Raw genomic sequence first — 27,481 nt, forward strand, 5'->3', positions numbered from 1 at the left:
AGTTAAGTCATCGCCGGTTGCGTTAGCTGAGTCAGCTTGGAGTCGCAGCAGGACCTTTTTTGTGCTTGATTGTTTTCAGGAACTTCAGGAACTTGCTGTGGTGGGATGCTTAGAAATCTGAATGAAAACAAATCACTTTCATGAGGTTTTCAGGAACTTGCTTTGGTGGGATGCTTAGAAATCTGAATGAAAACAAATCACTTACTTGAAATAAAACGCAATAATTTTAGTAGTGAACACCATTCGATGACTGGGTAGCTATTTTTGTTCAATTCTTGCTATTAAAGAATGTACGGGATTCTTTTTAGAATCCTTCCTTGAAAGGAGAGAGACAGAGAATTGTTTTTTTTTTTTTTTTTTTTTTTTTTTTTTTTTTTTTTTTTTTTTTATGAGGACTGAGTAGCCATTTTTGTTTAATTCTTGCTATTAAAGTATGTACTTCAGTGTTTTCTTTTTAGGAACCTGCCTTGAAAGAGAGAATGAGAGTGAGAATTATTATTATTTCTTGGGTACATCCTCCTGAAAAAAAAATATCACAAAATGGCAATGTTTCTAAATAGCAGATTGACAGCCCTTTTGGGAGCCGTGCTTGTCCTGCCACCTGTGCTTTTGATGCTTCAAAGTATTTCAGCTCCTTAACTTTTTCTATAGCACCCCTCCCCCTCCCCTATTAAACCTCCTGTGAATAGACAGCAGACATTGCCCTTGACGATAGCTGCTCCTGCTTCTGCTGGGGATGGTGGTGGTGGTGGTGGTGGTGGTGGTACGTGTATAGTACCTATTTAGTTATTAGACCTGGGAAGTTTCTCACAAAATGCGACCGTGGCAATGAAGTGGTGGGTTTAGTTATGGATGGCGGATTGGAGTCCGCCCTGGGGAGGAATATAATACACCTGGAGGTTGTTGTTCTCTTGTTGTTCTGCTGTTGTTCCTAATGAGCTGTATGTGGTCGGTTATCACATGTCTCTCTCTCGACAGTTTCCTTTTTTGTGGTCAGGAGAAGTGAACCCCCGGATTTTGAAGGTACGTCAAGCGGCCCATCTGGTGCACACGGCGTTACATTGACGTACGTTTGCAGCAGGAGGTTAATTTCTTCTTCTTCCACTACTCCTCCTCCTCCTCCCGTTGCGGGGTGGATGTTATTGCTGTCAGTGTGTTTCATGCTGAGCACTGCAGCCATTACTTCAAGGTTCTTTGCGGCGTCCCTTAGGCCTGTGGCTGCAACCCCTTTCGTTTTGTATACAATACTATTTTTCAAATTCTCTCCTAACAGTAATTTGTTTCAACATTATTTCCAGCGGTGAATGACGACGACCTCCTCCTCCTCCTCCTCCTCCTCCTCCTCCTCCTCTTACAGGTTCATCCCTCCCACACTCGCAAGGTAGCCACTTAAACATACCGGTCGCAGGTACCGTAATTACTCGCTCCCAGGAAGTGAAGAATTAAAGTCAGAATGACGGTGTGAACGTTCGACTGAAGATTTAACTCGTCTGCTGAATATTCACGTTAGTCTTTGCAAAGTTAAAATGAAAAATTAAATGCAAAATTCCTTTGTTTTCCTCATGTTAAAGCATAAGGTCCCTTGACACTCTGGGTTATTTTATTCTGTCTCGGGAGCAAGGAGCATTTTGGCCCATTTGAATACTTGCCAAGATGTTCAGACTTCTCGGGTTTCTAGGAATAACACCATTAACGCGCGTGTTTGGTATGAAAACAACCGAATTTAACCCCCCCCCCTTTTTTTTCTTGCTGAATTAAGGTGTTCCCGCCGTGTCTTTATTTTCTTTAATTTTTTTGTTTTATTTTAATCAGAGGAAATGTGCAGTTGTATTTAATGGCTCGAGGTTTACCGTTCAGTTGATAACAGTTCAGTACCGGAAGCAGATTCATAAACTTACAGAGAATTGAAAGCGATTTATAAAGGATTTTAATTTATTTACGTTAGAGCCGCCTGAGAGAGAGAGAGAGAGAGTGAGAGAGAGAGAGAGAGAGTACGACCTCCTTCCATATGTGATTGACATTCAGAAGATTTCTGAAGTTTGCAAAGGAGAAAGAGAGAGAGAATTCGGCCTTCCATACAAGACTTTATTTCAGAAGGCTTCCCAAATGTTTGAAAAGAGAGGGAGAAAATATTCGGCCTCCTCTTATACTTTGTAGAAAATAAGCGATTTTGTCAAGTATTTTGCGTGGAAGAAAATTTAGAAAGTGCTTGCAAATGATAAAAAGTTAAAAGAGCTTCGTCATTCACCAGTTCATGGGAAGGTGTGGAGAAAGCTTAAGTATTCCCGTTAACATTCAGGATGCATTAGCATTTAAAGCGGAGATTACTCGAATTGTGGTAGAAAGTACTAGCTAATCTTTTAAAATGGCACAAAGAACTAGCTTAACTATCAGGAAATTAACTTCATTATTATTATCGTTAAGAGTATGTTTCATTTTTCGCAAAAGATTTCTTGCCAATTTTTGATCTCTAGTTTGCGACCAATATTATTATTTTGTAAATTTTCAGTGGGGGGGAGAACGATCCTAATGTTTAACTTCCTGTTTTAACACGGTACACACGGTACACTGAGTAATTCTTTAGTGATTGATATCAAAGAGACGTGACTGTTTACTCGCTTGCATTTTGTAAACACCGATTCGGATCGACGTGTCATAACGCAATGGGTTCGTGCATTTTTTAATAGCATGACGTATACATCGACTTTGTTGTCAAGACAGACCTGTGGTTCAGTGTCACGATTTCTGTAAGCTTTCAGCATTCGAGTGTACAATTTTGCATTTGAAATATTAAATTTTATACTTCAGTATTTTTTGCCATTTTGTTATTGTCGTTCAACGCATTGTTATTGCCCTAATAATGCTTGCTTACATTTTTATCCGTTATGTATTTTGTTAATTTTTTTTCTTTGATAACTGATTTTTCTTTCTGTATTTCCTATTACCTTCTGTTACTTTCAAATGATCGCCATATTCTCTGGAAGCTTGATTTTCAAGTCAGTGGCCCCTTTGGTGGGCTTGTTTCATATGAATAGGGTTCATAACTTTCATAATAATAATAATGATAACAGTAATTCCATTTCAGTATCCTTGTACATTGATCTAAGGAGCCTTTGTTATATAATATAACAAAGGCTTGGAAGTAGGGTATCATTATTATTATTATTGTTATTATTATTATTACTATTGCTAAGAAATTCACAATCCATTGAAAAACAGTGTGTGTAATAAAAATCCACAATTGCGTAGTAAACTGTATTACTATGTAAAAACAAAAGCAAAAACTTTCGAACACCTGAACGGTGCTGTTCATCCGTGTTGACGTTAAAATACCTATTATTATTATTATTATTATTATTATTATTATTATTATTATTATTATTATTATTATTATTATTAGACTCTCAAAGTACTTTGGCGTTTTCATGCGAAGCCTTATTGGTCCTCTATCACGTCTGATATTATTATTATTATTATTATTATTATTATTATTATTATTTATTATGAGGCTTTCCCGAAAGTGCTTCGTCGTGTTTACGCGAAGCCTTATTGGTCCTCTTTTATCACCTTGAGATAACGAAACTCACATCTGGATGACATTTCATAGTGCAGTAGGCAGGCAGTCGCCCGGGTTCTGTTCATGTATAACTGGCTAAGTGGCCGCCACTAAGCATTGCGACCTTTCCATTCACACATCTGCACTGTATTATATAGCCACTGTCACGATGGGCACTTGGACACATATAGGGTCTCGTTGGTTTGTTGTTTTGTTTGGCATTCGACGCCGAAGAACGCAGATAAGGGATGATTAGGACGGGGTATGTGACAGCAGAGAGATTTGACACCATTGTCCCCGTCGATAAGGTAAACACGATTACTGGTCTGCCGTTATGTGTCACGTGACAGCGTCATGCTGTGTCTAGAATTTTGTGGACGCGTTTGATTTTTCTCTCTCTCTCTCTCTAAGTCTGGGGAAGTTGAAGAGGAGTTTATCTCTCTTTCTCTCGTGTGTCGTTTGCAAGCGAGTAGATTTGTGTTCGATCCCGGATTTGAAAGAGGATTTTTCTCTCTCTCTCTCTCTCTCTCTCTCTCTCTCTCTCTCTCTCTCTCTCTCTCCGGAAGTTTAGGGAATTTGAAAAAGGACCTTATCTCTCTGTCCCTCACGCAAGCGAGTAGATCTGTGTTCAATCCCGTATGATGATTCATTCTCTCTCTCTCTCTCTCTCTCTCTCTCTCTCTCTCTCTCTCTCTCTCACGAAAAGAAATTGTGAGGGCCCAGGCGAGGCGTAATCCTCACACCACACCTGAATGAACCATTCAGAAGATATTCATATATGGGACGTAGCAAAGGCTTTGGTATTCATCCGTCTAGCTCATTAATCAGATCAGTTACATTAGCAGGTGTGTAAGTCCTTCAGTACCTCCGTTCATTATCATTCATTATCATATTTTTACAAGTCACAAGTCAGGCTGCCATAGCTTTTTCGCGGTGCCGAGTTTACGCGGGGTTTTGCGTCATGAATCAAAAATGGAAGAAGTCAGGCTGCCACAGCTTTCTTCGGCTGTGTTGTGTTTACGCTGGACTTTACGTCGTGGATCAAATATGGAAGAAGAAGAACGCATTGTTTACAAATCACAAGTCTGGCTGCGATTTACTTAATTGAATTTTCTGAGTTGACTCTTAATTTTAGGTCGTGAATCAAAAATGGAAGAAGAACGCATTTTTACAGATTAGAAGTCAGGTTACCACAGGCTTTCTTTAGCTGCTTCCGTGTTTACGCTGGCTTTTTACGTCATGATTCATAAAGGGAAGAAGAAGAACGCATTGTTTACAAGTCAGAAGACAGGCTGCCATAGGCTTTATTTTTTTTTGTTTAGCTGTTGTTGATTCCGCTGGATCTTACATCGTAAATCATGAACCAAGAAGAAGAACGCCTTGTGAAAAGTTTGTAATGGAGAACAGTACCGACGGTAGCAGCCTTTGCCATGGGAAATTTCACCTTCCATCCTGTGTTCAATTTATAGGGCCTTGCACTTAGCATTAAGCTGTAAATTCTCGTGGGTTAAGTGCTTGGTGACGGACTTGTGGTCTCTCTCTCTCTCTCTCTCTCTCTCTCTCTCTCTCTCTCTCTCTCTCTCTCTCTCTCTCTCTCTCCGTCTTGGGTGGTACTGCTCCTGGTCCATGTTCTCACCCCCACGCTGTCACTTACATCCTCTCCGTGTCTTTTTTTTCCGTTTTATTTTTCTTGCATGATTCCTCCAAAAGATAGTAAAAATAAAAAATGAATAAAATCTCTCTCTCTCTCTCTCTCTCTCTCTCTCTCTCTCTCTCTCTCTCTCTCTCTCTCTCTCTCTCTCTCTCATCTCTCTCTCTTTGAATAAAAATCTCTCTCTCTCTATCATCATTTTTTTCTTATTCTCCAAAAGACGATTTGAATAAAAATTTCTCTCTCTCTCTCTCTCTCTCTCTCTCTCTCTCTCTCTCTCTCTCTCTTTCTCTCTCTCTATTCTCCAAAAGACGATTTCTCTCTCTCTCTCTCTCTCTCTCTCTCTCTCTCTCTCTCTCTCTCTCTCTCTCTCTCATGTTTTTCTTATTCTCCAAAAGACGATTTGAATAAAAATTTCTCTCTCTCTCTCTCTCTCTCTCTCTCTCTCTCTCTCTCTCTCTCTCTCTCTCTCTCTCTCTCTCTCTCTCTCTCAAAATATTCCCACGACGTCGCATGGCGATCGGCCTCATCATCGAAAACATTTGAAAAATGCGTTCATTTTCGACCGCAACACATTTTAGCACCTTTTGGTGGCGAAGCTGATGATGATAGAACCTTCACCATCACTATCAGCATCATTGCCATCATCAGCATCACTACTATCATCGTTTGATGCAGGCGTGTATTGGGAAGTTCGTCCTTTAAGGGGACAAGTATCAGAGAGAGAGTGTGTTCTTGAGCACCGCATGAACTCTCGAGATGAAATGGTGTGTGGTTGGCTGGTTCGATATAAGACGCCGTCCTAACGTCCGCTTTATTAGGTAAATGAGCGTCGAAGTGGAGTTTTTTTGGGGTTTGGGGAGCGCTGATGGCGTTTGCAGGTCGAACGATGAAGAGGGACGGGGGTGGGCGAATTTGAAATTTATTGCTGTTAATAATCTTACTTTGAAATTTATTGCTGTTAATATTACCTTGAAATTTATTGCTGTTAATTAATCTTACTAATGAAATTTATTGCTGTTAATCTTTTGAAATTTATTGCCGTTAATCTTACTTTGAAATTTATTGCTGTTAAATTTACTTTGAAATTTATTGCTTTTAATCTTATTTTGAAACATTGCTGTTGATCATATTTTGGAATTATTGCTGTTAATCTTGCTTTGGGATCCGGAGCTGTTCATCTTTGCTGTTAGTCTTACTTTGAGGGTTTTTGCTGTTAGTCTTACTTTGAAATTGATTGCTGTCAATATTGCTTTGGAATTTATTACCCTTAATCTTCCTCTGCTTTCAGTCATTTTGAAAATTTTTTTGCTATTTTACTTTAAAATTTATTGCTGTTAATCTTACTTTGTTTTTATTGCTGTTCATCTTTGCCGTTGTTCTTACTTTAAAGTGTATTGCTATTAATTATACTTTGACATTTATTGCTGTTAATCGTGCTATGAAATTCTTTGCGGCTGATCTTACTCGGAAACATGTTGCTCTTAATATTCCTTTGAATTTATTTGCTGATTATCTTACTTTGAAAATATTGCTGTTCATCTTGCTGCCTTCAGTTCAGTTTGTTCTCGCGCAGTCATCTTCGACCTTGTTTTTTTTTTTTTTTTTTTATGAACGTATTTCCGTGTTCGTTATTTTATATGTGTTGTCTTTTTAAAGAATTTCTTATTGACTGATTCTATAAGATTAGAAGCGTATATTCCTTGATTTTTTTTTTCTTTTATCCGTGTAAAAAAGGGAATGGTTTTAGTTTTTTGTAAAAGAAAACTATCGAGTTGGCTTTGTCTGCCCGGCCGCATTTTATCTTCCCGCCCTCAGATCTTAAAAAGTACGGAGGCTAGAGGGCTGCAAATTGGTATGTTGATCACCCACCCTCCAGTCATCAAACGTAGCAAAGTGCAGCCCTCTAGCCCCGGTAGTTTTTATTTTATTTAAAGGTTAAAGCTAGCCATGATCGTGCGTCTGGCAGCGCTGTAGGACAGGCCTCCATCGGGTTATGGCTGAGAGTTATGGGCCGCGGCCCATACAGCATTATACGCTGCACAGAAAACTCGATTGCCCCGAAGAAACTTCGGCACGTTTTTCACTTTTTCTTTGTTTTGAAGTTTGTAAAGTGGGAAGCAGAACCCCCTCCCCCCCCTCTTATACAACTTACTAATTTGAGCTCTTATCCTAATTAAGTTTCTGGGTGCAGTTTTTGTGGTGTTAAGCTGGGACACTAAACTTTTTGAGTGCAACATGTTTTATCATTAGGCTTTTAATCTTTTCAGAGTGAAACATAAGCTTATATGTATTCACTCTTTAAGTGTCCTTTTGGGGTTGTTAAAGCCATATTAATGTCGCTCTTTTTGAGAGAGAGAGAGAGAGAGAGAGAGAATGATGATGATGCAGCATGTATGCGTCCCGAAGGACTTTCAATGATTGATTGAAATGACGTTGCAATTGTCACGGAATGCCACGAGTGTGTTTTGTTTGCAATAATAATAATACAATTTCACAGACGAAAAAGCAGCAATTGAAAGGCTAATTTCCTTGCTGTTTACAATAGTCAGAGCAACAGGTTTTTGGGGGAAGGAATAAATGAATATAAAAATGCATGGAAATGTCAAATGCGAAAATAACGAAGGTTGAAGCAGAAGAAAATAGGAAATGAAAGACAGTAATGGATGAATTGACGTGACATCAAGTAGTGAAATACTTTCAACCAGCTATGACTCGGAACTGGTTCCAAAATTAGTAGAAACATAAAATAAACAAGTTAAAAATGCGCAGTTTTCCCTACAGCTGCTACAGCGTATAATCAAGGCCACCGAAAACAGATCTATCTTTTGGTGGTCTTGGTATAATGCTGTATGAGCCGCGGCCCACGAAACTTTAACCACGGGCTGGTGGTGGCATGGCCTTTATCGTTGCCAGACGCACGATTATGGCTAACATTAACCTTAAATAAAATAAAAACTACTGAGGCTAGAGGGCTGCAATTTGGTATGTTTGGTGATTGGAGGGTGGGTGACCAACATACCAATTTGCAGCCTTGTAGCCTCAGTAGTTTTTAAGATCTGAGGGCGGACAGAAAAAGTGCGGACGGACGGACGGACAGGCAAACTAAAAAACAGGAAAATGTTACGGTACCATTTTGTAGAAGATATACAAAAATCTTTAGATGATAGAAGTAGAGGAACAAGGTTGAAATAGCGAAGGATATCGGAAAGGAAGACGAAAGTCAAGATCTACTAGATCTGGGGTCAACATTAGGAAGTGGGGGGTCATCATTTCCTGAGCCATGATACACACCTGTTCACATGAAAGTCATTGAGAGAGAGAGAGAGAGAGAGAGAGAGAGAGAAGGGGGGCGGGGGTTTAGTAGACCTGCCTCGGGGTGAACGGGAAATGACAAAATCACGAATGACTTGGACACGAGTTGAAACTTTTTCAGGTTAAGTTTATATAGAGTTAAATAAGGATTATATTGTGTTAAGGATTATACAGTGTTAAGTAAGGATTATATAGCGTTAAGTTAGGATTGTATAGCGTTAAGTAAGGTTTATATAGTGTTAAATGAGGATTATGTAGTGGTAAATTATTGTAATTTGTTAAATAAGGGTTATATAGTGTTAAATAAGGGTTATATAGTGTTAAATAAGAATTATATTGTGTTAAAAAGTTATATAGCGTTAAACAAGGATTACAAAGCGTTTGCAAACACTACACTTGGCTTTGATATATCCGCGTGGTCTATACCACGATCTTTTGTTTGTATGATCAGTACTTATTTACGAATTGAGAACTAGGTAACCCGGAAACAAGTAGTGATGAATATATAACTTTTATAAGAGTGAAATTTTTGTAATTTGTAAATAGCGTTTTGTACTCTCAGTATAAATGAATATGCTTTGTGTAACTGTTTGGTTATGCAGCATGCAAGCATGAATGAATGCGTTCTGTATACATAACACTCGGTATCAAACAACATGCAGATTCTTGAATGTGAGAGCGTAAGATTGGCAAATAGTATTTACTACACCTTTGCCGATGTCTGAAGTGGTTATAGTTCCCTGCAAGATTGTTATATCAACAGTTATTACAGGTTCACTTCCCGTGTTGAACAGAGAGGCATTCCACGCTGTTTTTACCTCGCAGTCCCTCGTCGTTTTTTTGGGGGGGTTGGGGGTGAGTGAGGAAGGAGAATGCCTAGGTATGTTTGGGTCGTCGTTGTCGCTAAGCAATCCCCTCTCATGTACCCCCTCCCCCTCTCTCTTCCTCTTCCTCCCTCTCGCTCCCCAGGTGAGAGAGAGAGAGAGAGAGAGAGGGCAGGAGGGCATGCATTCCTGTCGCTGGCAGAGATCGGGAATGCGAGGGTCACACTCGTTGTGGTATGTTTGGGCAGACGTGCCCTGCTCGCACTGCAAGTACTTCAGGGTAGGACAACACAGCACGGTTGGCCATTATGTTGCATGTTGGGCCCATGCACACAAATGCACTATTGGCGACACGCAGGCGCGGGCGCATGCATTGATATTTCTGCTGTCACGTGGCGGGGTTCCTGCCCATAGTAAACACACGCAGACATTGATGTTTCTCCTATCACGTGGTGTTTCCCCCTCCCCCAGTACACACACACACACACACACACACACACACACACACACACACACACACACACACACACACACACACACAGCGAATAATCGGTCGGGCCTTGAAGCAAGAGATTTCGGGAGGAACGAAGGACAGAATTGTGTGTGTGTGTGTGTGTGTGGGGGGGTCCTAAGGGCGAAAAATGGGGGGGGGAGTAGTAGGGAGTATGTAGGGTCAGGGACAAGCAGTTTGACTCAACAGCCTTTATGCTCGATAGTGAATCAGGCTTTTTTTTTTTCTCTCTTTTTTTCATTCTCTCTTTGTGACTCGTGTGTTTGTATGACTCATAGCGGTGAATAAGATCGTCTGAGGCATATTTTTTCTTTCCCTCCCCTCCTTTAATGAAATTCTCTCTCTCTCTCTCTCTCTCTTTTTACATCTAGTCTAGCTAGTATTTCTTTAATTACATCACTGTAGTGTAGTAAAACTGATTGAAGTTCTCTCTCTCTCTCTCTCTCTCTCTCTCTCTCTCTCTCTCTCTCTCTCTCTCTCTTTACAGTAGGTATATATATATATATATATATATATATATATATATATATATATATATATATATATATATATATATATATATAAATCTAAACATAATTTTCGTAATTATGTCAGTGTAGTGTTATTACACGTGGATTAAAAAAATTCTCTCTCTCTCTCTCTCTCTCTCTCTCTCTCTCTCTCTCTCTCTCTCTCTCTCTCTCTCTCTCTCTCTCTTCTCGTCTCGTCTGGTCGTCTTAATGTCGTCGTGGCGTGCGTCCGTCGCATTTGTTGTCGTCGTCATTGATTTCTGCGTCTTGATGAGTCGTCGTTGGCGGTCGTGGCTGGGAATTATTGTTGTTCTTCGCGCCACGGGTCGGAAATTCTTTTCCGGTGACCTCCTCCGCCTCCTCCTCCTCCTCCTCCTCCTCCTCCTCCTCCTCCTCCTCCTCCTCCTCCTCCTCCTCCTCCTCCTCCCGCTTCCCCTACCTTGCGGGATAGTTGGCACTATAGAAAATTGATGACGTAACCAGCTGCATGCTACTACGACTGATTTTACTACTACTGCTGCTGTGTTTGATAACAGTTACGTTACTGAACTTACGGTGGGTAGTAATAATAATAATAATAATAATAATAATAATAATAATAATAATAATAATGCTTAGAAATTCACAATATCGCGATAAACTTATGTAATAAGAATTCAGTAATACGAATCCACAGTTATCAATATAATTTATGTAATTGTGGATTTTTATTAGTTAATAATATAATAATTAAACTAATAATAATAGTAGAAATGATAATAATAATGCTGACACAATATAGTGATGAACTGTTGAGTAATAAGAAACCACAATTATCGATATAATTTTTTTCATATAATTTAGGATTTTACTGATCGATAATAATAATTAACAATAATCATAATCATAATAATATATCGATGGCAATAATGAGTTATCCAATACTCATTCGAAAATACTCCCGCTGCTGACAATAACGAAAGTGTAAAGTTGATTATAATAGTGAATTGGGTGGATTGATAATAATAATAATAATAAAGATAATGAGTTATCTAATACCCATTCGAAAATAGTCCGGCTACTGACAATAACTACAGTGTAAAGTTGACGAGTGGGGCGGGCGTGTGATTACGAGAAAGGATATTGTCCAAATGAGTTGTGTGGGGGGAGGGTTTTGTGGGAGAGGGGTAGGTGGGATTGATGGAAAGGTGGGGAATTCTGGAATTACTTATGTCGGCGGATCAATAAAGCAGCATTGCCTTTGTTTTGGGTTTGAAGTTCACCTCATTGTCTCTCTCGTTTTCCTGGTTGCCTGTTAAACTTCACCTCTTGTCTCTTATTTTTTTCCTCGTTTCTCTTTTTATAGAAGAAGAAGAGAGAGAGAGAATATGGTTGATATATATTGACCTAAACCCTTCCTCTTTTCTCTTTTTTTTTTTGAAAGACAAGAGAGAGAGAATATGATTGATATATATTGACCTAAACCCTTCCTCTTTTCTCTCTTTTTTTTTTAAAGAAAAGAGAGAGAGAGAGAGAATGATTGGTATTATATATTGTATGTTAAACTCTTCCTCTCTTTTTTTTTTATAAAAGAAAAGAGAGAGAGAGTGAGTTTGATTAATTTTATATACTGTCTCTAAAAAAATTGTCTGTTAAACTTTCTCTTTTTAGAAAAAAATAAAAGAGAAAGTGTTCGATTAATATATTTTTTGTATAAAAACTGTCTGTTAAACTTTAATTTTCCTATTCTCTACAATAAAAGGATGGAGAAACAGTATAATGAATAATATATAGTTTATAAAAGTTATACCATTGCTTTGTTAATATTTTAAGGAATATAGATCTATGTACAGGTTTATAGTGATAAGTAATATTATGATATGTAATATGTATATATATATATATATATATATATATATATATATATATATATATATATATATATATATATATATATATATATATATATTATGTATATATATATATCAGCAACAGTAGAAGTGAAGAAGCATTCCTCCCCTTTTTCCCTCGTCGTTCTAACGATCGTTTTTCTTTTTTCATTTGCAGGTAAGACGGCGCGTGTTCTTGTTATGGAAGCCGTCGCCCGCCCTCAGACAGGCGTGAGTGAGCTTTAGGTGTGGGTGTGTGTCGGAGTTGTTCCGTGGCCAAAGAGAGAAGGAGGAGGAGGAGGAGGAAGGAAGGAAGGGTTTTAGGGGGAGAGAGAGAGAGAGAGAGTGAGAGGGAGGGGAAGGGAGAGAGGGGGAGGGAGCAAGACAGAAAGCCTCAACAACAACATCGGCCAATCGCGGCTTGTTGGTGTCACGCTTATTTTTATTTTTTCAAGTTTTTTTTTTATCATTTCCATTTAAAATTGCTTTAATGCTCTGTTGTTTAAATAAGACATCCCCTCGTTTTGAGTTGTTTTTTTATATATATAAATCTTGACGTTTAAAAAAAAAAAAAGTGCTTCGCTCAAACTTGTCCTTTTAACCTACGCTGGTTTAAAAAAAAGTGTTTTGTTTTGTTTTTTGCTTTGGTTTTTTTTTTGTTTGTGGGTTTTTCTGAGAGGTTTTTTAGGGGCAAAGGTGAGCAACTCGAAGAAGGAACTTGACCATCCTTTGACCAGTGTTTATCAACAGAAAAAAAAAATATCAATACGGATAAGCAAGTGTTTGTTTCATAAAGTGTCTCGTTGAAAACCACCCATTAAATAATTTCTACCTTAACTGGGTTATCGAGGTGAGATGATGGTGAATATCAAGTGATTACTATTAATTATTGTTATTATTTTGTTGTCCATCTCATTTTAGGAAGAACGGAAAAGTTGAACAAAGCACAGGTCATAATAGTAATTCGGATGTAAGCTAATCGTATATATTATATACAAGAGGTTGGTCCACGTAGCAGATCTTGATAATCATTAACTGAACTTTGAGCTTTGTGTGTGTATATATATATACATATACGTGCGTGTTGTCGTCAGAATACACCCAGCAGTCCGTAAGATTGCGCGTGTGTGTTCTTTAAGATTGTGTGTGTGTGTGTGTGTGTGTGTATACACGCGCATTTTCGTCAGCATACACCCAGCAGTCTATAAGGTTGTGTGTGTGTGTCCTGTAAGATTGTGTCGTCGCCACAATACACAGAATACAACCAGCAGTCTATAAGATTGTGTATGTGTGTCCTATAAGATTGTGTCGTCGCCAGAATACACAGAATACACCCAGCAGTCTATAAGATTGTGTGTGTGTGTTCTGTAGAATTGTGTGTGTGTATACACGCACCAGCAGGCTAAAAAAAAAAAAAAAACGCACGCGATCTCACACGCGCACACGCCCATTTCTTTGACGCCAGAGAAAGCGCCCCCCGCCCCAAATTCCATGGGGGTGACTGACGCGCCGCTGTGATGAAGAGGCCCGTGTCCGAAATCTACTGCGCTACGCCCTACATCGCCGTGCCCCAGCTGCCGGTCGTTCCGCCTTCTGCTGCTGCCGCCGCCCACGCCCACGCCGCCGCTGCTGCCACCGCGGTTGTGCCCTTCACGCCTCCTCACCACCATCACCACCACCTCGCCCCGGCGGCCGCTTACCCTCCGGCGTTCACACCCCCTCTCCATACCACTACCGCCGTGGGCGCCGCCTCCGTCAGCCAGGCTCTCACGACAGTCCCTGTCACCCATCATTTCACGCCCATCATGCACTTCATCGACCAGGTACGCCCTCGACCTACCCTGCCCCTCCCCCTCCCCACCCTCTCCCTCCCTCCCTCTCTCCGTCTCACATTCTCATTCTCCCTCCTGCAGCTGAGAGAGAGAGGGAGAGATAAACACTTCACCTTCTCTCTCCCTCTCTCCCTTCCTCTCATTCTCCCTCCTGCAGCTGAGAGAGGGAGAGGGAGAGAAAAACACTTTTAACCTTCGCGCCCCCGTAATTAGGGTCTTCCTGAAGTTCTCTCCTCCTCCTCCTCCTCCTCCTCCTGTTCCCGCTGTTCCCTATCACGTTGGCGCAAATATGTACTGAATATTTTTTTTTTATATCGTTTCTTTATCGTTTTAGGAGACTGAATGTTATGTATTAATTTTCATCTAATTATGATAAGTAGCTCTTCTGCAAAGCGACATCAACGAACGTCTCTTGACGATGTCCCGACGTTTTTCCTGGGTCAATGACCTTCAGAATTCCCCGTGACCTCTGTCGTGCTTGTGTGTTTTGGTTGAGAAAACTTCTCTTCCATGGTAAATCGTCTGGATTAATAAAGGCCTCTGTTACTAAAATTAGGATTTTGAAGAATTTTGTATACACTTGAAAGCAATAATTGCGATGGTTTGCATGCGTAGGTTAAGGCATTGTGAAAATGTGCGCGCATTTGCATTTTTTTATTTTTATTTATTTTTATATCAGTTCAGGACTTGTTCCGACTAACCTCTCTTTCGCAAGAACGTAGGTTCTGAGCTAAGCTATAAATTTGCCGTGGAATCCTAAAAATGTAAATATGAATATAACTGTGTGCCATTCATGACGACCCAGATTAGCAAATAAAAAGCTAGAAATTTGCCATGGAATCCTAAAAATGTAAATATGAATATAACTGTGTGCCATTCTTGATGACCCAGATTAGCAAATGAAAAGTTGTCGTTTTGCCATGGAATCCTACAAACGTATATATGAATATAACTGTTATTCGTAAGGACGTAGATTAGCAAATAGAAAGATATAATTTTGCGATGGAATCCTAAAAATATAAATATAGATAGATATAACTTGAAATGTTCTTTCAGAATTGTCATTGCGTACGATTCAAGGACTTTGTCCCAACTGGAATTGTATTAGTGGCTGTCTATGCTAAAATTGTGCCTAGCAGCAACCACTACTGTATCTCCGTTCATATTATATTTCATCTGACTTTCCACCCTCTCCAGCAATTGTTTCAACATTATTTTCCGCGCTGAATGACCGCGTAGGCCGTAGCGCTTGGCCTATGGTCTAAATTTTATATTCCAGTCCAAAACTTAATTGCAGTAGTGTTTAAAACCGATTCTCAAAAGGTTAACAATTAAAAGAGTATTTCTCTGCAGCTCTTCTTAATTAGCGTAACCAATCGGTCGAAGGAAGCTTCCTATATTTTTAGTTTTCTGTAAAAGAAAACTATTGTGCCGGGTTTGTCTGTCCGTCCGCACTTTATTCTGTCCGCCCTCAGATCTGAAAAACTACAGAGGCTAGAGGTCTGCAAATTGGTAATGTTGATCATCCACCCTCCAATCGTCAAACATACCAAATTGCAGCCTTTTAGCCTCAATAGGTTTGATTATATTTAAGGTTAAAGTTAGCCATAATCGTGCTTATGGCAATGATAAATAGGACAGGCCACTACGGGCAGTGGTCAAAGTGTCATGGACCGCGGCTCATACAGCTTTATACCGAGACCACCGAAAGATAGATGTATTTTCGGCGGCCTTGATTATACGCTGTAGCGGCTGTACAGAAAACTCGATTGCGCCGAAGAAACTTCGACGTTCTGGCAACGGTTACTCATCGATCTGTCTGTGTTGCGACACATGGCGTTTAGCATACCGGAAGTTCGATGCGAGTTAACTGCTGCGTGGATGGTATTAGTGTGTGGATTCCGCCGCCTCTTAGGTTTTAACGTTGTGGTAGGAATTTATGGAGGGGGAGGAAGAATTTATAGGATGGGGTTTATAGAATTTCAAGGGGGGGGGGGTTGGTTTTGCACTTGGGGGAAAAAAAGGTCTATTTCGATGTTGATTTAGATTCGTAACAACGAAATTTATCTTTGTATATGTTTAGGTGTGAAAAGAATGGTATATTAGTTGAATCTCTCTCTCTCTCTCTCTCTCTCTCTCTCTCTCTCTCTCTCTCTCTGGTGTTGCGTCTGAAATTTGTCTTGGTACATGTTTAGGTATGAAGAGAATAGCATATTAGTTGAATCTCTCTCTCTCTCTCTCTCTCTCTCTCTCTCTCTCTCTCTCTCTCTCTCTCTGTCTTCTCGTCAAATTTGTTGGCATGAAATTTGTCTTGGTACATGTTTAGGTATGAAGAGAATAGCATATTAGTTGATTCTCTCTCTCTCTCTCTCTCTCTCTCTCTCTCTCTCTCTCTCTCTCTCTCTCTCTCTCTCTCTCTGCAATTCAAACTGCAGGTCAGATGTGACATCGGTTTAACTTAGTATTTACTGAATTTAGGATTTCCCGTATAACAACCCTCTCATTTTGTATTCTTTAGGATCGAGGATATTGATGCGTAGAGTTGGTATTCACAATAGAGTATTTAATAGGATGTGTTGTATTACGTCGACCTTGGCACGGTCTGTCAGGCAGTTATGAAACTCTGTAAAGAATTTTAAGTCGATTTTTGTTGCCTAGAGCAATGGTTCCCATCCTTTTCCGTTGCCCATTTACTGACTTCAAATTTGTGTTACCCACATCATCGAATGTAATTACAGTATTATAGATCGTATGAATCTATAATAAAATAGATAAGGGTTATTAAAAGAATCATACTCATGTTTTTGTCCAATTTCTAAATTTTAAGTTACAAATTATAAATCATATAGTAGCCTTCCATTACCCACACATTATCCGAATTACTCACTTGTGGGTAATTACCCATAGGTTGGGAAGCACTGGCCTATAAGGGAGCTTATAGTTGTGTAGGCATTAATTAAGCCAGTTTTGACAAGCGTTTTTCCATTATCATCGTTGTGGTGTGTTATCTTCAAGTTTTTTTTTTATCGTTGTATAAAATTGGCTAGGTGCTAAGTTGCAGTAATTGCTATTGCTTTCATGTTGCCCGTCTGGTTTTGCACTCGTTTAATGTAGAATTTCATGAGGTGTACTTTCCTTTTGGACTCGTGTGAAATTCATTTTTCTTTTTATTTTTAATTCTATTCGTGACGAAGATTGGATAAGTGAAAAGTTCGGTACTTTCACAAACTTGCATTATGCAGAATCTGCAGTCAGTTACTTGTTTATTTCTTTTAGCAGAGAGAGAGAGAGAGAGAGGGAGGCAATATAAGTATTAAGTTATGAAATATACATGGACTTTAACTGATAAGCATATGTGAGTTGATTGAAGGGTAAAAAAGATGAGTGTCAGTAAAAATATTAAAGTATGAAATATAGATGGATTGTAACTGGTGAGCATATATAAGTTGAGAGAGAGAGAGAGAGAGAGAGAGAGAGAGAGAGAGAGAGAGAGGCCCTTTTAAATATTACAGTACGAAAAATAGATGAAATGTAAGTGATAAGCGTTTGGGAAGTTGATAAGGTTTAAAAAACCTAATAGAGAGAGAGAGAGAGGCAGGTTGTCAAAATATTAAAATAAAAAGAAGCAGTGTAACTGATGAAGCATTTGAGAGTTGGTAGAAAGGATTAAAAGAAAATGTTTGAGAGAGAGAGAGAGTCAAAATACTCAAAGACGAAAAATGGAAGGAGAGGAACGCACAAGAGAAAAAGAAATATTGTCTGGAAATATAGAATCAAAAAAGCGGAAACTGCCCAAAGAAGTGTGGGATATGACATCTGAAAGGGATATAGAGAGCGACCCTATTGTGTAAAGGTAAATGACGAGAGAGAGAGAGAGAGAGAAGGGGATGAGCCTTCCTAGTCAGGAAGATCATATAGAGGTATACAAGGGGAGAAGAGGAGGAGGAAGAAGGTTTAAAGGGAAATGTTGAAAGGAATGGGAATGGGAATCTCAAGATTCCTTTCGAATGAGCTATATGATGGAGAATGGATGTCCTCAGTTCTCATTAATTTTTTGTACATCAGATTTTGATTTATTATGGTTAGACATCCGTAGGGGGTTAGTACCGTCAGTACAACTCATGCGGTGCACTGTAGGCATTACTTTAGGTTCTTTGCAGCGTCCCTCTGGCCCATAGCTGCAACCCCTTTCATTTCTTTTACTGTACCTCCATTCATATTCTTTTTCTTCCTACGTATTAGCCTTGTCTCCTGGTACGACTATCCTTCAAATTAAAATCCTGTTCTCCTTTTCTCCTTCCATGACCAAACCATCTTTAGGTAGGGTTTTCTGCCGCTGGATACAACACATTTATGTCCGTATTTGTTACATATTCCTATAGGAATCTAGCAGTGAATCGTAGCATGTTGTGGTCTCTCTTCAAAATCTCTTATTCTCTTTTGAATTTTATTATTTTTACTTGCTAATTTTATTGTTGCCTCACTTCAAAATTTATTTCCTTTTTTATTTTTATTTTCTTTTATTAATTTACTTTTATTTAGTTTTATATTTTTCTGTTGTTCATGTGAGCTATGCAGAATACTCCTGGCCTCATAGAAGGTTTTAATCCCCATTGTAAATCTTTGCTGTTTTACCAAAGCTACTGTTTAACAGTAGACTAGAAGTTTCTCGGCTTCGTCCAGCCTACCTACTATCTGTTACTCACCACCTCGTGGTCCTCTATTATTATTATTATTGTTGTTATTATTATTATTATTATTTTATATTTTATTTATTTATTATTATTATAATCATCATCATCATCATCATCCCTATTCGTAGGGAACAAGCCCATCAAAAGGGCCATTGACTTGAAGTTTAAGATTCCAAAGATTATTATTATTATTATTATTATTATTATTATTATTATTATTATTATTATTATTATTAAGGCGAGCCCTATTCTTAGGGAGCAAGCCCACCAAAATTCCCATTGACTTGAAATTCAAGAATCCAAAGAATGTGGTGTTCATTTGAAAGCAGGTAATATGAAATACAGAAAGAGGAGACCAGGAAAAAAAAAAAATCAATAAATAAATAGGTAAAAATGTAAGAAAACTTTTTAAAATAATGGTATTTTCCTTGTAATTGCATCTCTCTCAAGAACCTCTCTGTTGTTGGTTTTCCTTCGCATAAAGAAAAGGGGATTTTACCCTGGCTGTTGCTCAGTGGGTAGGCAGTACAAAGGAAGCTCCGGGCCGATGGTTTCCAGTGAACCTGATTCATTGTTATTTGGAGAAGTTCAAGGTTGCGCGGTGACGCCGGTTTCAGTTCTTGTGTGGATTCTGGCTTCACGCTGCAGTAGTGGTTAAGCTCTTGAATTTCACAGAAAAAATGTTTCTGGGGATTATAGTTGAGTAATCAGGTTCGTTTAGACGAGGTTAATTTTGTGAGGAAAGAACACTGCAGTAGTGGTTAAGCTCTTGAATTTCACAGAAAAATGTTTCTTGGGATTATAGTTGAGTAATCAGGTTCGTTTAGACAAGGTTAATTTTGTGAGGAAAGAAGTCTGGAATTTTTGATTATAGTTTAAACGTTTCAAGGTTAATTTTGTGAGGAAAGAAGTCTGGTTTTTGTGTATTAACTCCCGTGGGGGGGCTACTGCTGTCAGTGCACCTCGTGCGGTGCGCTGTAGGCATTACTTACGGTTCCTTGCAGCGTGCCTTCGGCCCCTAGCCGCAACCCCTTTCGTTCCTTTTACTCAGGACCCACTAAGTGGGTCCTGCTTTTACTGTACCTTCTTTCATTTTCTCTTTATTCCATCTTTTCCACCCTCTCCTAACAATTGATTCATTGTGCAACTCTGAGGTTTTCCTCCTGTTACACCTTTTCAAACCCTTTACTGTCAATCTCTGTTTCAGCGCTGGATGACCTCATAGGTCCGAGTGCTTGGCCCTTTGGCCTAAATTCAATATTCAATTCAATTCTTTCCACACTTCCTATTTTCTTCTGTTTAATTTCATTTGAACACCATAATATTCTTTGGAAGCTTGAATTTCAAGTCAGTGGCTTCTCGGAAAGTGTTTCATAAGAAAAAGGTTCATCATCTGAGTAATAATAATAATAATAATAATAATAATAATAATAATTAATAATAATAGAGAAACAAATCCGCAGTTATGTGGGGACGTATATTTAAAAATGAATTTCTAGAGAGAGCTTTCGGGAATCTATTAGATTCCTTTCAATCTCTAATAATAATAATAATAATAATATACACTTTATTGTGACATACATGTGAATGTTATAAAAACTAAATTATTTCTAGGTCGTTCTCAGTCGATTTTTTTGAGGTGTTCACTTCATTGAACTCCATTTATACATTCTGATTACTCAGCCTCTCTCTCTCTCTCTCTCTCTCTCTCTCTCTCTCTCTCTCTCTCTCTCTCTCTCTCTCTCTCTCTCTCTATGAGAATGGTGGTCGTTCCAATTAGCTGCTTGTATGACCACTTGTCCTGACACTGATATACTTTTAGTCGTCCATTGAAACTTGGTTTTTTAACCATTCATATTTGCGAAAGGTGTGTAATCTAATAAGATTCTAACTAAATTATTATTATCATTATTATTATTATTATTATTAGTAGTAGTAGTAGTAGTAGTAGTAGTAGTAGTAGCAGATGGAACCTATTCGTCTGCTAACCCAATTCTAACTAAATTATTATTATTATTATTATTATTATTATTATTATTATTATTATTATTAGCAGACGAAACCTATTCAAATGGAACAAGCCCACCAAAGGGGTCATTGACTTGAAATTCAAGTTTCCAAAGAATGTTATGGCGTTCATTGGAAAAAGTAAGAGAAGGTAATGAGAAATATAAAAAGTTAATAGAAAACCAGATAATTTACGAAATAATAAATAAATAAAAATGTAAGTAAAATATTAAAGTGCAGATTAGGCAGGGTATTACGTATGAAGAAATGAGTGGTTTTGGGGTGTCCAGCCAGTTCAATTTCTGTATCATAGTAACGGCCTTACAGGTTGATTTCATTCAAGTAGTATACGTTTTACGCATTCATTGATTAAAAAAAAAAAAAAAAAAACTGGAATTCACGTAGTAGACCTATTTTTTTGCCCATTCATTGACATGAATGAAACGCAAGCCTACCGTCTGGGCCTCACAATTCACCCAAGGCGAATTTAGTTTTCTTTTGAAAGAACCCGGGTTAAGTGAATTTGACTGGTTGGGAGGAGAAAATTGGTCGCGTGTTCAGTGATAGAAAAAGTGTTCCTCCCTCCCCCGCCTCCTTTCCTAATTCCAGAATGAATGAGAATTGAATAAGATCAGAAGATAGGAGTATACTCAATTTCAGGATTGAGACGAAACTACTGACTCTCTCTCTCTCTCTCTCTCTCTCTCTCTCTCTCTCTCTCTCTCTCTCTCTCTCTCTCTCTCAAGGTTCATACTTTTGAATATATTGAATGTATTGCTTGGAATTTATTAAAGGTGTTTAAAATTCTCTCTCTCTCTCTCTCTCTCTCTCTCTCTCTCTCTCTCTCTCTCTCTCTCTCTCTCTCTCTCTCTCTCTCTCTCTCTCTCTCTCTCCTAACAGTGGTTTGGTAGTGCAACTGTGAGGTTTGTCTCTTCTTACACCCTTGTGACCTTTTACTCTCAATTTTCCTTTCAGCGCTGAGTGGCATCGTAGGTCCCAGCGCTTGGCCTCAGGCCTAGATTGTACATTCTATTATATTCTATATATCTGACGTCATTTATTGAAGGACGCGGTAGACGACCCTAGAGAGGTTTCTTAAACTCTTTACTGTTTGATATTGACCAAAAAAATATTCGTAATAACTAAAAGACGACCACGATTGCCAAACCATTCTCTTAAAATTTGAAAGAAAAAGTTAATGCTGATGCTGACGTAAAAATATAACAATAATAAAAAGGCTACTACGAATTAATATGAAGGCGAACGGAAAATCTCTCTCTTAAAATTTGAAAGAAAAAGTCACTGCTGATGTTGACACGAAAATGAAAAAATCACTGCTGATGTTGACATAAAAATAACTAAACAAAAGATATCTGCAAATAATTATGAACGGAGATTGGAAAATCTTTCTCTTAAAATTTGAAGGAAAAAATTACTGCTGATGTTGACGTAAAAATAATAACAGTAAAAGCTACTATATATATATATACGAATATATATGAAGAAGATTGGAAAATCTTTCTCTTAAGACTCGAAAGAAAAAATTTTGCTGAAGTTGACGTAAAAATAGCTAATAACAAAAGACTACTACGAATAAATAGTGAACGGTGATTTGAGAATCTTTTCCTTAAAGTTGGAATTAAAAATAAAAATAAAAAAAAAATTGGCAAAGTTGAGGTGATCATTCTTTGTTAAATGTTCTCTCTCCAGAGAGTGTGACGTATCATTTCATCTTGTCCTTGGGGAGCGTAAATCAGTTTCTCTCTCTCTCTCTCTCTCTCTCTCTCTCTCTCTCTCTCTCTCTCTCTCTCTCTCTCTCTCTCTCTCTCTCCAGTGCAACGCTGGCCGCCACGTTTCCCTTCGCGCAAATAGGTTTCAGTGTATTTTATAGCAAATAGTTTTTTGGTGGCGATAGAATCATGTTGCCGCAGTATTTCTTAGTGGTATTAGTAGTAGTAATAGTTGTTTGTTTCTTAGTGCTATTAGTAGTAGTATTTGTAACAGTATTGATAGCATTAGTATCCTTCAGCCCATTTTGTTGCAAATGTAACTGACGTTATTTTGTTATAGTTTTCCATTATTACGTGTATTCATAAATTTGAAGTGCCTGCTGGTTTCGACAAGGGTCGAAAACTTTGCTGCTTGTCAATGGGGCGAACGATTGTAAAGGATGCTGTCTTCTTAAACATTGCAAACGGTTGTAAACATTACTGGCTGTCAGTGTTGTTGCTTATTATTGTAAATATTGCAGACAGTTGTAAATCTTTCTGTCCGTAAACGTTGCACTATGTTGCAAATGTCGCCGTCTGTGAACTGTAAATATTGCTGTCAGTGAATTGTGAACTTTCCTGTGTGAGAGCTGTAAACATTGCTGTCTGTGAATTGTAAACGTTTCTATCAATTAACTGTAAACAATGATGTCTGTGAATTGTAAACGTTGCAGTCGCTTGTAAATGTTGCCGTCTGTGAACTGCCAACGTTGATGTCTGTGACTCGTTAACGTTGCTGTCTGTGAACTGTAAACGTTTGTTGAATTTGCCCCTTTCTAGATAGGCCTCTGTTTATTCTGGACAGGCTTCTTTTGTTCTAAGACCTCTTTCTGGCTTTTTTTTTCCTAGGCAGACCTCTTTCTGGCTTTTTTTTTCCTAGACAGACCTCTTTCTGGCCTCTTTTTATTTATAGACAGGCCTCTTTCTGGCTGCTGCTTTTTCTAGACAGGCCTCTTTTGCCCCCTCTTTTTTTATAGACAGACCCCTTTCTGGTCTTATTTTTATAGGCAGGCCTCTTTTTTTTTTTTTTTTTTTTTTTTTTTCTAGACAGACCCCTTTCTTTTTTTTTTTTTTTTTTTTTCAGACAGACTTTCTGGGCTTTTTTTTTTTAGACAGTCCTCTTTCTGACCTTTTTTTGTTCTAGACAGTCCTCTTTCTGGCCTCTTTTTTTTTCTAGACAGACCTCTTTCTGGCCTCTTTTTTTAGACAGACCTCTTTCTGGCCTATGGTTTTAGACAGACCTCTTTCTGGCCTTTGCTTTTAGAGAGACCTCTTTCTGGCTTTTTTTTTCTAGATAGACCTCTTGCTGGCCTATTTTTTTTTTTCTAGACATCTCTTTTGGCCCCCTTTTTTTTTACTAGACAGACCTTTTCTGCCCCCCTTTTTTTTCTAGACATTTTCTGTCCTCTCTGTTTTTTTTAAACAGACCTCGTTCTGGCCTCTTATTTTTTTTTTTTCTATACAAACCTCTTTGTGATCTCTTTTCTTCCCGCCGTACTCCCTCCCCCCATAGAGGAAAAAAGACTGGGGTAAAAGAGAACGAAGAAAAAGAATCTCTCTCTCTCTCTCTCTCTCTCTCTCTCTCTCTCTCTCTCTCTCTCTCTCTCTCTCTCCACACACACCTTGTTGTAAAGTCTTCTCCGCGTAGATCGATAGATATGAAGCCGTGGTACAGGAGGGAATGTTTTGGGTCCCAGATTGTTGGTTGGGGGGGAAGAAGAAGAAGAAGAAGAAAGTTAGAGAAAAAGAGAAAGGAAACTTGCAAGACGAGAGGAAGGAAGAGACGGAGAAAGTCTGTTATCGCCGCTAAAGGAGAAGAGGAGGAGGAGAATAATGAGATAACGGGAAATTGCACAACTAGAAAGGGCCGCCTCCATCTATACGAGAGGAAATAGATAAAAGAGAAGGGGGGGTGGGGGTTGTCGTTTGCGCGCGTGCGCGTGGCCACTCACTCATGCTTTGCACAGGTAAACGGGCGGATTGTATGGGGAAGGGATGCGAAATGGGAAAAAGGGGCCGCGGCGCTATTGGGAGGGAAGACAGAGAGAGAGAGAGTGTGTTTGTAGTAATAGTAGGGTGTAGGGTCGTTCCCGCAGCTTGTAGGTTCAGTGGTGATGCTGTGGTTGGGAACAGGGAGTTGATGGCTAGGTCTCTCTCTCTCTCTCTCTCTCTCTCTCTCTCTCTCTCTCTCTCTCTCTCTCTCTCTCTCTCTCTCTCTCTCTCTCTCTCCAAAAATAAAAAGTTATTTGCGACGCAGAAACAGCAGTTGGAAATGGGAATAGACGGGAAAAAAGTAGGGATAAGGAATTCAACTGAACAAATTTCAAGCCTCTCTCTCTCTCTCTCTCTCTCTCTCTCTCTCTCTCTCTCTCTCTCTCTCTCTCTCTCTCTCTCTCTCTCTCCAAAAAACGAGATGCATCGCAGAAATACCAACTGGAAAGTGTAATAAAAGGGGGCGATAAGGAATTCAACTGAACGAATTAACTCTCTCTCTCTCTCTCTCTCTCTCTAAAAAAAAAAATTCGTTGCAGAAGCACCAATTGGAAACGGGAATAAAGCAAAAAAAGAAGAGAGAGAGAGAGAGGGTTAAGGAATTCAACTGAACAAATTATAGCTCTCGCTCTCTCTCTCTCTCTCTCTCTCTCTCTCTCTCTCTCTCTCTCTCTCTCTCTCTCTCTCTCTCAGAAACAAAAAAACGCAGAAACACCAATTGGAAATGGGAATAAAGACCCGAAAAGCTTAAGGAATTCAGCTGAACAAATTCTAAGTGGTGTGAGGGCGAGGGATCCTTTTTCGCCTATAACGGGACAGACAGGTGTTGGTCGAGGCGGCCGGTTCGAAATGAGAAAGTATTTGCAGCAGCGGGGTAAAGTTAATCTGGAATTTTGGGAATCTGGAATTTGCGAAAATTGGGTCTGACACAAGGAATGGAGTAAATGGGAATGGGGTTTCGTTGATGCATTTTGATGGGACCCAGGACTTTCTTTTTCCCGAAAGTATATTATTATTTTTCAAAAAAATCTGGGATTGGGTGTTTTTATGGTTAGAGAAATCGGTTTGAGATTGTTTAACTTGAAATGGTTGTGGGGGTTAGAAGGAAAGTGGTTGTGTTGCCACCTGTTTGGTTTTTTTTTTTTTGTCTCGATTTTATTATATATATATATATATATATATATATATATATATATATATATATATATATATATATATATATATATATATATATCTTTAGATACCTGCACTACCTTTCCTTCCTCATGACGGCACAAAACGCCTGCGTTTCCACTTCTGTATTAGTACGCTTGAAAATGTCATTACATATAGGTTGACGAAACAGCTGTCGCGTGTATGATTACTGAAGTAAATGGAGGAACCCCATTACCTGAACGTCTCTATCAGTAACCTAAACAATGAAGTGAAGAAAATAGTAAGAAAATATGAAGCAATAACAAAAAAGCTGGTTAACAATGAGAAAGCCACTCTGTTTAGTGAAAGTTGTATCCGTGAAAACTTGTGCCCTAAATATGTATATATATATATATATATATATATATATATATATATATATATATATATATATATATATATATATATATATATATGGCTTTGTGGGAAGATTCAGATTTGCACTTAAAAATCTTGCAACAGAGAAATGCAAATCTGTATTTATAGATATTACCCCATTCATGTCTCTCTTCGTACGTTCATCTTACTTACAAAAGGTTTTCCTCCTGTTACACATTTTAAAACCTTTTTACTCTCAGTTTCCCTTTCAGCGCTGAATGACCTCGTAGGTCCCAGCGCTTGCTTGGGCTGTTGCCTAAATTTTATATACCATTCCATTCTTTAGCAGATTTATTAATTGAATATAAGTTTGACTCCCTCTAACTCTAAAGGGTCTATGTATTATCAAAGCCTGTAGGAATTCGTGCGGATTCGGAAAACCCTACCTGGTAGAATTAAGCTTAAGTTTGAACGCGCACATAAGGTTTAAGTTCCGCTGAAGTAGGCTATGACCCTTTTATTGTTTTTCTATCTGATATTCAAGTAGAATGAGATCTTGTATTGAAATGATACAGTATCATTGTTTCTTTGTGTGCAAAAGTTCGTATAGAAGAGATGTCACGGTATTAAAATGGCTAAGCAATCTTTCAGAGAAAAAAAATATAACTTGATCAGAGGTAGAAATTAGGGCAGTTTCTGAAATAGTATCTTCGGTGCAATCGAGTTTTCTGTACAGCCGCTACAGCTTATTGTCCTATATAGTTGCCGGAAGCACGATTATGGTTAACTTTAACTTGGAATAAAATCGAGACTACTGAGGCTAGAGGGCTGCAATTCGGTATGTTTGATGATTGGAGGGTGGATGATCACATATCAATTTGCAGCCCTATAGCCTCCGTAGTTTTTAAGATCTGAGGGCGGACAGAATAAAGTCCGGACGGACAGACACAGCCGGCACGATAGTTTTGTTTTACAGAAAACTAAAAATGGACGTAGAGAAATGAATAAACCTTGAAAATATAAGAGAAAGATGCAACATTGTCTAGACTAGGATTTAAGACCAATTAAAGTAACGAGAACAATTTTACCCCAATTTCTGTAATATTCCATTTTATCTGAAGGCGAAATAAAGGTTTGTTGATACTGAAAATTCGAGAAAGAAATTCATGAATGAAAGGAAGTTGACTGGGTAATATAAGCAACAAGATTTTCAAGATAAAAACCATTTAAATTACTGAGTAATGAATGAGGCCACCCAGAATAAGTGCAGTTAATAACAAGAGAACGTATTCATGGGAGATGTGAGGTTATGAACGAAAGCTAAATTTGGAAACAGGCGTCTGGCCTTAAATGGTTTAGTGAAGAACCTGATTTAGAAGCGGAAATGGGAGTGTCGCCTGAAGAGGAGCATAGGATTAGTCTTGCAATGAGGAGGGTAAAA

At 38.6% G+C, this 27,481-nt stretch overlaps 1 protein-coding gene across 50 annotated transcripts in view; it reads left to right on the forward strand.

The window, feature by feature from the left end:
- Positions 1–27,481, forward strand: part of heph (polypyrimidine tract-binding protein 1 heph) — a 387,035-nt gene that overhangs the window by 139,990 nt on the left and 219,564 nt on the right. For 22 of the 50 annotated variants that reach the window (XR_010849783.1, XM_067084734.1, XM_067084768.1 and 19 more), the window contains exon 2: positions 13,156–14,057. The exons of the other annotated variants lie outside the window; for them this stretch is intronic. Coding sequence is in view for 21 of the 22 variants with exons in the window: in XM_067084734.1 (XP_066940835.1) it covers positions 13,752–14,057 (306 nt within the window). In the remaining variant the exon portion in view is untranslated. The remainder of the gene's footprint in view (positions 1–13,155; positions 14,058–27,481) is intronic. 50 annotated transcript variants of the gene reach the window in all.

This window comes from Macrobrachium rosenbergii, chromosome 41 (assembly GCF_040412425.1).
Source record: "Macrobrachium rosenbergii isolate ZJJX-2024 chromosome 41, ASM4041242v1, whole genome shotgun sequence".
Taxonomy (NCBI): Eukaryota; Metazoa; Arthropoda; class Malacostraca; order Decapoda; family Palaemonidae; genus Macrobrachium; species Macrobrachium rosenbergii.